This window comes from Eucalyptus grandis, chromosome 6, assembly GCF_016545825.1.
Source record: "Eucalyptus grandis isolate ANBG69807.140 chromosome 6, ASM1654582v1, whole genome shotgun sequence".
Classification (NCBI taxonomy): domain Eukaryota; kingdom Viridiplantae; phylum Streptophyta; class Magnoliopsida; order Myrtales; family Myrtaceae; genus Eucalyptus; species Eucalyptus grandis.
Window position 1 is genome coordinate 56,647,932 of NC_052617.1, and position 11,223 is coordinate 56,659,154.

At 42.3% G+C, this 11,223-nt stretch overlaps 1 protein-coding gene across 1 annotated transcript; it reads left to right on the forward strand.

The window, feature by feature from the left end:
* Window positions 1-1,266: 1,266 nt before the first annotated feature.
* Window positions 1,267-6,522, forward strand: LOC120294573 (putative receptor-like protein kinase At3g47110). Its single transcript, XM_039314730.1, has 3 exons — window positions 1,267-2,065; window positions 6,126-6,340; window positions 6,385-6,522. Exons 1-3 carry the CDS (start codon window positions 1,267-1,269, stop codon window positions 6,520-6,522), a joined length of 1,152 nt encoding a protein of 383 aa, XP_039170664.1.
* Window positions 6,523-11,223: the final 4,701 nt, after the last annotated feature.

Consider the following 11,223-nt stretch of genomic DNA (forward strand, 5'->3'; position numbering starts at 1 on the left):
ACCGTGTGATGATTTCGATGACATGTAATCGACTAAGTCGATTGATCGCTGAATCGATCCGAGTAATTGAATTGTTTGGATGATGTGGTTGTCAATATTTATTGATTAGGCGACGTGCGGGGAAGGAACTGAGGCGAGGTAAGTCCTCTATCCTATTTGTGTGGCTAGAGCACCCTGAGGCGTATTTTCTTCCTAATTGAGTTTTAGAGGGCAGGACTCGCTGAGACGTAGTCTCATCCTGGTTGTGGGATAATATTTCAGGTCCCTAGATGACGGTCGTGGAGGACCGGAAGTCTTGGAGTTTGGAAGGTGGAGGCTGAAGAATCGGTGAACGTGTCTAACAAGTTGGTCATAGGACAGTTCCCTAGTTGTTGAGCTTGTCTATTTTGTAGACAATCCAGTGTTGTATATAAACCTATGTGTTTATAAGAAAGCTTGTTTGGTTGTGATTGATTGCTTGCTTTTCTATCCCAAGTTAAATGTTGTCAGGGGATTTGTTTCGTTTCCGCATGCATAATAAAATTGAATGGGTCGGCGACGTGTCCTGGGAAGTCGCATTTGTATCGACCAGAGTGGGATGTGCGCGCGCTCGAGGTTCGGGCCGTGACAGGCATAACCAGAGATCCTTTTGATGTGCTTAACTCATGAAATAATAGCATTGGGTTTTGCCAGTGGTATGACGTTATGTGTAGCCGGAAGCACCGGAGGGTCACGACCCTGGACTTGTCATCACAGAGACTCTCTGGATCAATCTCTCCTCACATTGGGAATCTCAGCTTCCTAAGGAAAATGCGGCTTGTCAACAACAATCTTGATCGTGAAATCCCTACACAAGTTAGTCAGCTGCGCCACCTTCGTCACTTAAGACTAGACAATAATTCATTGGTCGGCGAAATTCCCAAAAACATATCGGTTTGGTCCAACCTTTTCACCCTCTCTCTTCAAGGAAACCAACTAACTAGAGAGATTCCTCGAGAGCTGGGTTCACTATCGAAGCTACAACAGTTCTCTTTGTCCGCTAATAATTTCACTGGGAGTGTGCCTTCCTCCATTGGAAACTTATCTTCATTAGAGGCCCTTTATTTAGGCCTCAACAACTTAGGCGGAAGCATTCCCCAAAATCTAGGCCACTTGACAAACTTGCGACTCATTTACCTTTCAACAAACAGATTGTTAGGTACAATTCCATCTTCGTTACTCAATCTCTCTTCGCTAGCTATTTTTGAAGTTGGAGAAAACCAGATACTAGGGACTCTTCCTACGGATATGGGCCTCAACCTCCCAGTTCTTGAATATTTGACCGTCTACATTAACCAATTTGAGGGGCTGATTCCCCCGTTGATATCGAATTGCACAAAACTACGGAGCCTTCAACTTCAATCTAACAAATTTTCTGGGAAAGTACCTTCTTTTGAAACTATGCATGAGCTTTCTTCGCTTAGTATCTTTGATAATCAGCTTGGAAGTGGAAAACCTGGAGACTTAAGCTTCCTTTGCCTGTTGACCAACAACACCAAATTAATGGATGTGGAGATTCAGATGAACAAGTTTGGTGGGGTGTTATCAAAATGCATAAGTAATTTATCTACTACTCTCACAATACTTGCAACAAATGATAATCAAATATCTGGTGAGATTCCAAAAGAAATCGGGAATCTTGTCAACCTAGATGTTTTGTCTATGAGTTTCGCCCGTTTGTCAGGTGGCATACCCTCAAATTTGGGGAATCTACAAAATCTAGTGGAGCTGTTCTTAGATGGTAACAACTTGCAAGGGACTATCCCATCTTCTTTTGGAAATCTAACCAATTTGCTTCAACTAGCTCTTGCCAATAACAACTTGCAAGGGCAAATTCCTTCCTATCTATCAAATTGTAGGTCTCTTAATTATCTTGATATGTCTTTTAACAATCTCAGTGATGCCATACCCCCACAGCTTATAGGTCTCTCATCATTAGTGATCATTTTAGACTTGTCTCATAACCATCTGACTGGGGTTCTACCCATAGAAGTTGGCAACTTGAGAGGTTTGATTGAGTTAGACATCTCGAACAATTTGTTGGGAGGTAAAATCCCCAATAGTTTAGGTGATTGCACTTCATTGACAACATTGAGGATGGGGGGCAACTTCTTCCATGGGTCCATTCCTCAGTCAATCAAATGGTTAGGAGGCATTAAAGAGATGGATCTTTCATGCAACAATTTGTCGGGTCAGATTCCAGAATTCTTAACGATATTTCATTCCTTGAAAGTCTTGAATTTGTCTTATAATAAATTTCAAGGCATGCTACCACGTGAAGGAGTCTTTAAGAATGCTACTGGTACTTCCATTATTGGAAACAATAAGCTCTGCAGCGGATTGCCAGAATTTCACCTCCCCAACTGCATATCTAAAGGCTCCAAGAGAAGAAAGATTAATATAATCATATTGTCCATTTCTATTATTTTTGGAGTTTTTGGAATATCTCTTTTTCTTGCTTTTATATGTCTTTTTTGGTTGAAGAAGAAAGTAAATAAACCAGTTCCAAGTTCGACAGATGATTTGTGTCCAAACGTGTCTTATGGAACACTCCTAAGAGCGACCGATGGATTTTCTTCAATGAGTTTGGTTGGTGTTGGAAGCTTTGGTTTTGTATATAGGGGGATACTTGAGGGCGATGGGACTATTGTGGCTGTGAAGGTGCTTCATTTAGTGTGTCGCAATGCTTTGAAAAGCTTCATAGTCGAGTGTGAGGCATTAAAGAATATCAGACATCGAAATCTTTTGAAGATATTGATAGTTTGCTCGAGCGTTGATGATCAAGGAAATGAATTTAAGGCCTTAGTCTATCAATTCATGGACAATGGAAAACTGGAACGGGGGTTACATCCAAACACAACATCATCTCATAGGAATGAGCTTCCGAAAAAGTTGAATTTCATTTGGAGGATAAATATTGCTATTGATGTTGCTTCTGCACTAGATTATCTTCATCATTGGTGCCACATGCCCATCATTCATTGTGATTTAAAACCGAGCAATGTCCTCTTAGATGCTCAAATGGTTGCACATGTGGGCGATTTTGGATTGGCGAAATTCCTTCTTGGATCATCCCCTGATAGTGTCGCTAATTAGATGAACTCAATGGGTCTTAGAGGGACAATTGGTTATGCTCCACCGGGTAATCTCTCTACTTTCCATTCTAATGGTATGCACTCCACATTCTTTTTAATGATTGGCACTCCTAATTTTATCTTCATTGTGATCTAAATATGTGGTAGAATATGCAATGGGATGCGAGGTCTCAAGAGAAGGAGATGTCTACAGTTACGGTATGCTCTTACTAGAGATGTTCACAGGATTGAGTCCCACCGATGATAGATTCGGGGACAATTTGACTCTCCGTAGTTTTGTCACAACAGCTTTGCCTGAACGAGCCTTGGAAATTACATATCACATTCTACTTCTAGAAAGAGAGAGTCGTTTCGATCCCAATAGTCCTGAAAGCAATGACATATTTCAAGAGTGTTTGGTTATGGTATATAATATTGGAGTGGCTTGTTCCAATGAAGTGCCTCAAAGACGGATGAGCATTGACGGTGTTGCAAATCAATTGCAAAAGATTAGGGAAAAGCTCTTTGTATTGGGCTTTCAGGAACAAGACGAACTACCACAGGTGATATGATAATTTCTTAACCTCTCCCTTGTCTTAAATTGTGTAGCAGAATAGAAAATCAATTCTGCACTTTCAATATAAGGTAATAGTTCATTGTCATTCTCATATGTATATTTAATAAGCTAGCATATGCCCCACAGTGCAGGACCTTAAGTAAAACCTATTAAAATTTGTCTTGAGTTTGAAAGCATGGACGCAACTCAACCCCAATCGAAGTGTGGGATAGTCAGGCCATATAAAAAAAAAAGTCGGAATTGGACTTTGAAAATGTATAAACTGGATAGAAGCAGTCGTTTCTGATAGGAGATAAGAGTTGATTATCATTCCTCATCTACAAAGAATATTGCACTAGCATTTGGCCCATGATGCACAGTCTTGAGCATTGCTATCATATTTTAAAAAATCAGTCTAAAAAAAAAAAAAGAATTAGTTCTTTTATTAGTATGAAGCTCATTAAGACGAATAAAATTGATTACCATCGGCTATTTTCAATTGATATTTATGATCAACCTTTTCCAATGAATGAATAGTTGTTCTTAGCAGTTTATTTTAACGCAGTAACATTGTCTCCTTTTTAACTGGAATTTTTCCCCTTGCAATCTAGCTTTTGTCCAGGCTTTCTAACTTAGAGGAGTGCTTGGTTTCTTTCTACAGCTTCACTAGGAATCACTATGCGTAGCCGAAGTTGTGCGAGATCGTTGGAGATGAGTGATGTTGCTGTGAGGCCAAGTATCTATTTCAGATTCAGCTTCAATATGCAAATGCTCTGTTTGTAAAGAAAAAATGATGGTCTGGAAATGAATAGAATATATAGCTTTCTAATTCAGCTTCTTTGTATGCAATAAGTCGAGAACAGATCCGAATAGATCTGGACGGTTGCTATAACGGTTTAGCTTAAGTAGTCTTATCCCAATTCTGATCATGCAATCTGTGGTAGTTGTGTTTCTCTAATGGGGAATGGATCTCCAGAACTGCTAATCCTAAAGTATGCCGGTTTCATTACTCTTGCTATGCCAAAATTTTTCCTTCTCTCGTCCATTCATTTCTTTTCACAATAGAACTTGTTCGATTGATACAAAATGCGTTTTGTCTGCTATCAATTCTAGCCAACCAGAAATTACCGGGACGTACCATCATGTCCTCATCAAGGATAAAGACTAATCGGCTTAAGAGAAAACACATAATCCCAGGCGTGTGATATCGATGGTGATGTTCTCAGTCTCTGAAGAGAAAACACATATTCTTCGTCTTGTCACATCCCTCATTCCTTACCCAATCCTTTTGCAAGTTTCCAATGACCGAAACTCCATAAACAAGTAACGACGGCCTCCAAATTGATGCCCAAATTGTTAACACATACCTGAACAAAGCTCGGCTAGGCGTGGTGACCCTGGCCAAAATTTACCTCGAAAGTTCATCTGTAGCTTTCAAAAGGGCAGGAAACGACTGAAAGAGAAATCTATACTGATGACCATCAACATCATTACTCTTGACGGCACCGCAAAATTAGGCACCGACCAGTTACAAGGTCGTCGTGCCTTCATTCTCTTCTTGGATAGCTTTATTTATAGTTTTAAAAATCATAAACAAAGCTATATTAAACTCATTTAAATTTTTTTCTATGATTACTTTATTTATAGTTTTAAAAACTAATTTTCAAATTAAAACCTTAAACCACCTCCAACTAGCTTTTGTTTTGTTTTGTTTTGTTTTTTTTTTTTTTGTTTTTTGTTTTTTTTTTTTTTGGTCGGTAAACTAGCTTTTGTTAGGTAAGTGTAATTTAAGTGCATTTCACTTGTAGTCACAAAGCTTCGCTGTATATCTTACGATGAAGTTATTGAATTCTGATTTTAATGGCCCAAGATATTGAATATTCATCTTTTGCAATTAATGTGTTTTGACTGGAGTTCGATGCAAACATGGCCAACATGCCTCATGAAATCTAAGTGGATATCACGTGTTTTTTTTTTTTTGGGGTCCTACTTTGAACTTATTTTGACTTACTTGAACCGTAAGAATGCCATATGATGCTTTTCTCTCTACTGGTTTCCGAGTTACTGTTCATCAACTGGTAGAGATGTTGATTCCCGAAGATCTAGCCATTGGATTCGGCTGATTTTTGGAGGGAAGATCCCTCTCACCCTCCTCCACATCTCCGCCGAAGGGATCTGGAAGAGCTGCTCTCTATCAAAAGATATTCGGAACCCTAGCTCTGGTTCGTTTTCTGGTTTCTACACTGGAGTCCGACTGGTTTTCTTCTTTCCCAGTGAGTTCTTGCAATCTAAATGGCATGATTTTTGGAGGATAAACTCCTCTCACTATCATCTAACTCCCCACCGAAGGATTTGTGCTGGGATGCCCTACATTTCGAGATCTGCTCTTTTCCAGAAGTTGCACGCCTGGTCTATTCGCTAAGGTTGTTGTGGGTTACGGTAGTTCTAGTTGGTGGATTGGCCCCATTTTTGGACAGGGAAGTCGTATAGGCCTCCTTATCCGGCCCTCCAAACGACGTCTCCTTCCGTGGCCTACATCTTCAGATTTCATCGTTTCCACCTGCTTCTGCGAACTGTTTCTACGAACTGCTGTTGCAAGCTTCTGGAATCGATTTCTTCTAGTTTTCTGCTGGTTCTGCTGTGCGAAATTGGTCTTTTACTAGGCCTAGGGGTGTTGCTGAAGTTATTTCGGGTAAGTCCTCTCCCCTCAATGGTGTCTTTGTTTGCTGTAAGTAGGGTGCAGACAAGGTGTTTGTGAAAATGTCTGCAATTGCTGTGGGGGATGGAAACGATTCTAGTGAAGGACGGCCTATGGCTGCTGCCTCAAGAGGACATCCCAACCCCTCCTCTGGCCTTGGCTCACTGTCGAAATAGCATACCATTGCTGGGGCGTCCTCTTCCGGCCCTCCAGAAATGAAAAACAAGCAGCAAGCCCTGCACGAACCAGAAGCTCACCTGCACTAGTCCGGGGGCCGGAGCAGAATGCGGTCTGCTTCTAAACGTCCCATGCATCGTCCAGCTGGCCATCAGAATGCTCCAGCACGTTCCTGGGCAAATGTGGCTAGGCTCGCGGTGAAGGGATCCGATTTATCCCACATTCCTCCAACGTTTGTAGATGGGAAGGCTGTGGTCAATTTGCCGGATGAAGCTCTCGATGCTGTTGACCCGAAGTGGCATCAATGCTTAGTAGGCTACTTGGTTGGGAGGAGAAAATTCCCATTCGGCCTTTTGGAACAATCGCTGAAGAATGCTTGGGGCTCCAAGCTAGAGGAGATCATTGCAATTGATCAGGGCTTCTTCTTTCTCAACATTCCAGACTCGATCTTTAGGAGGAAGATTCTTGAGGATGGACCTACTACGGTGGCTAGAGTTCCCCTCATCCTTCGCCAATGGTAGCCCCTCATGGACCTCAAGAAGGAAAACCAGTCCTCCATCCCGGTTTGGATTCACTTGAGAAACCTACCGCTTGATTGTTGGACTATGCCGGCGATGAGTGCAATTGCGAGTGTCGTGGGGAAGCCGTTTTATGTGGATCAACGAATGGACCAAGCAAAGATAGTTTCGTTTGCGAGAATTTGTGTGGAGATTAAGTTGAACCAGCCGAGATGTAGGACTGCGGAGGTGGTTTTGAAAGGGGTCTCAAGGTCAATAAGCATTGAATATGAATGGTTGCCGGGCGAATGCTTGGATTGTGGAAGATTTGGCCATAACTGCAGAGCACCTCCTCGAGTGAACAACCCCACTGGACGCACAACCAATACGAGGCAGCCCGCTGGTCATGCGGCCACTCTGACGCATCCTTTGGCCGTGCCCGCCCCCAACCCAAGGCAGCCTATGGCCATGCCCGATACTCAGACTGCTTTGGCTCCGCAAGTGGTTGGTGCAACGGATCACCATCAGCCCGCCATTCCTGATTCGGTAGATGAGGGATTGGCTCTGTTCGCGAAAGGATCTCGTTGATCCGCCTCCGCATCGTGCCTTGAGCGTTCCTCCTCGCCCCGAGCCATGAATGATTTTGCTCCCTTGGTTCCACCGGTGGTAGGCGGTTTAGAGCTGGTGATGAATGATTCCCAGGGTGCTTCGGAACAGCCTTGGAAGCAGGCCAGAGGTAGGAAGAAGAAGAACCGATCAGCCAAGATGGGAGAATCATCCCGTCCATCCGAGGTAGCCGAGGTGCTCTCCGTCCGCTCAAAAGCACCTCTTCTCAAGCGGGATACCCAAACATTCTCGAAAAGTGCAAAGATGATCAAGTGCCCCCCCCCAAAGTAGTTCTATCGCTCACTGCTGAATCTCAACCGAACCATGGCCCATCCTCGAGCATAGATCATGGGGGTGGAGTCGAAGGTTGCGGCCACTTATAGTTCTTCAGATGAAGATGACATTTCTTCTCCTGGTTTGTCCTTCCCGATTGTTCAAGCTACAACGAAGGTGGAGACCATCCAGGATAGGTTGCTTGCGTTAACTCCAGATCCAAGCCCTCCGGCGAACCCTAGGGCCACGCCACGCTGGAAACCGCAAAAGCAGAGGTAGGCCTTGCCTCCCTTCCTCTTCTTGAGTAGTATGTATATATTAGTTATATATGTTATTCGGATTATGGAATATTAGAGGTATTATGAATCCTTTGAGGAGAGCTGAGGTTCGGAACCTAGCTCATTTTAATGGCCTATGTATGGTCGGTTTGTTGGAGACTAAAGTTCCGGAGTATCTTTTTCCTTCCTTGTCTTTTAGCTTGTTATCGGGATGGAAATGGATTGCCAACTATGACTCTTCCCCGGGAGGCAGGATTTGGGTTGGTTGGGACCCTTTACGGGTTAATTTTGAAGTTATCTCATCCAACGATCAGGCTATTCATGGTAGGGTGAAGATTCTTACGTCGGGACTTTGTTGTTGTACTTCAGTAATATATGCTGGACACTCATTTGCTGCTAGGAGGCCTTTATGGGCGGAGCTGATAAGGATGAGTTCTTGCGTCCAAGATATGCCTTGGATGGGGGCTGGGGATTTCAATGCCATCAGAGATCCGTCTGATAGAATTGGAGGGTCATCCGCCTAGCCACCTGTCTTTGATGAATTCAATTAGTGCTTGCTCCAAGTGGAACTGGAGGACTTGAGATATGTTGGACTTCGGTTTACTTGGTCCACATCATCCAGAGTAAATTGCAAGGCCAACAAAATTGACTGGGTGTTAGTGAATGCCTTATGGAGCCTGCATTTCTCCTACTCGGAAGCGTCGTTCCTACCTCCTGGTATTTCAGACCATTCCCCTATGGTGGTAAAGATCACTCAACCTAGGTTATTCGCAAGAAACCATTCAAGTTCTTCGACTTTTGGATAGAGCATCGCTCCTTTTATGATATTGTAGCTCGTGTATGGGAAGCCCCCGGTAGAAGGTGTCCCTATGTACAGGCTAGTCAGTAAATTAAAGGCTCTGAAGAGTAGGCTCAAACAGTTGAATAGAGATTCTTTCTCTGACATTTCCCAGAGGGTGGCTATATCCAGGTGTGGCATCCCAAAAATTCAAGATAAGCCCTAAGGTGTATTAAAGCCCGTAATTAGGTAATGAAGTTACCTATTGTTTATGTTTTAGCCATTAGTTTTCTCTTAAGGCTATATGTTATGTGCTTGTGTTCATAAGTTTTTAAAATTAGTAATATGGGATAAATTAATGAGAATGATTTATTCTTGGCCATGTGCATCGTGAATTAGAATTCATAGGTTTTTAATTCTAAGTGTTTAGTTATTTAATTTTACCCTATAGTATCTTAGTTTAATAAGATTTAATTAGTATTTAAAAAAGGAAATTAAAATTGAATTGAATTAGGTTGGGCCTTAGGCCCAATGGCCTAAGCTTTTGGTGGGCCGAATGGCCGGCCCAATTAGGGCCCAATGGAGAGTGACCGTCGACCATGGGGGAGGAGGAGTGGCCGGCCCATTGCTGGCCCAAATGCCTCCAAGCCCAAGCCCAAAAGCCCATTATGCATGTGTCATGACAAGTGGCAAAAAGGGAGGTCTTCATGCATTGGCCATTGGAGAGGCAAGTGATGATTGCAAATGATGAGGAATTGGGGAAATAAAAGGAAGAGGAGAGAGAGGGTGGCCGGTTGGGTTACCGTCCAAGAGAGAGAGAGAATCGTGCGAGAGAGAGAGAGAGAGAGAGAGAGAGAGAGAGAGAGAGAGAGTGAGGCCGAGAGAAGAGAAGCCGAGAGGGAGGAGGAGTCGCCCGTCGCCGCCGCACGCCGCCCGTTCGTCCGCCGTGTGCCGTTGTTCTCCTCAGTCTAGAGGCAAGTTGGGATCCGTTTTCTACTCTTGCATGTGTGTGTTGCATGTATGTTTGGAGTAGTGTCAAATTTTGGGTGATTAGGAGGGAGAAACCGACGCTAGAATGACTTGTTCTTGAGTTTGCATGCTGTTTTCGTGAGATCCGCCTGACTCAGAATCTTGTGAGAGCTTGCATGCATGTTTCGAGTTTGATTTTGACCTTGATTCCTTCATGAAAGTTGTAGCTATCATCTAAACTACAACATACTAAAATTTGAGACAAAATGACGGAGATTTAAGGGGTCAAACCCTCATTCTATGAAGACGCTAGATCTGGAACGATTTCACTGACCTTTCGGTGGATTTGTGGTTGCATGTTGATTTTTACTAAGAATCTCTCTTTGACTTCTTCATGAAACTTGTATAGAACATCTTAAAGACTAACATACTCAAATTTGAAGTAAAATGAGCAAGTGTAGCCTAGTGAATTGACTTACTCTTGAAGATGGTAGATCTGGAAACACGGTACTGAACACCCGAGACTTCATGGACCCATATGGTGACTATTCTTTGGAAATTTGACTTAGATCCCTTAATGAAAGTTGTAGGGGACCTCTTGATGTAAAACATATCCAAATTTCAGAGGAAACAAAGAAGAATAAAGGGGTGAAAACTCAGTATTTCGGAGAAACATACACTGGACGTTTCGGTGCTAGATCCAGAAGCTTCGTATGACTATAGAAAATAATCTAAAACGAATTTGGCTTAGAAGTTTTCATGAAAAATCTACTCTAGTGTCTTGGCTATAACCTGGTAAAATTTCATAATTTTCGGAGGTCGTTTTTTATATTTTAATTGAATTATTTTGAAACTGTACATTCTGTTTTATCCGAATTTGCATGCTGAAATTGTGTGGATAATATCATTTTGTGTGGAACTCTATTGGGCATGTGTTTCTCATGAAATTACTATCTTATTGTCTTGTCTATCACATGTTTTAATTTCATGATTTTGAGAAGCATATGGATATTTAATTTGAATATTTCTAAAAATAGTACATGCTGGAATTTTGTAAAAGGCATGAAATATGGACCATTTTAAATGGTATGGACTCCATGAATGGCATTGTTATGAATGATTGTGTCTTGCTGTATTTTATGATGATGATTAGAAATGCATGTATGAATCAAAGGATGAAAGTGATCTTGTTTGCCATTATATTGTGCACCATGCTGAGTTGAGGCATGAATTGGTAAACATGAACGATGATAAATGAGGAAACTGTTTGAGGCGGATGATAATGCCCTGGGAGTATCA

Bases quoted from the DNA above. Each gene is read 5' to 3' on its own strand.
- LOC120294573 (XM_039314730.1), top strand. From the start codon at position 1,267: ATGGGCCTCAACCTCCCAGTTCTTGAATATTTGACCGTCTACATTAAC. The intron at 2,066-6,125 runs GTAAAATCCCCA...ATTTTTGGACAG, and splicing joins CTCGAACAATTTGTTGGGAG to GGAAGTCGTATAGGCCTCCT. The intron at 6,341-6,384 runs GTAAGTCCTCTC...TGCTGTAAGTAG, and splicing joins TGTTGCTGAAGTTATTTCGG to GGTGCAGACAAGGTGTTTGT.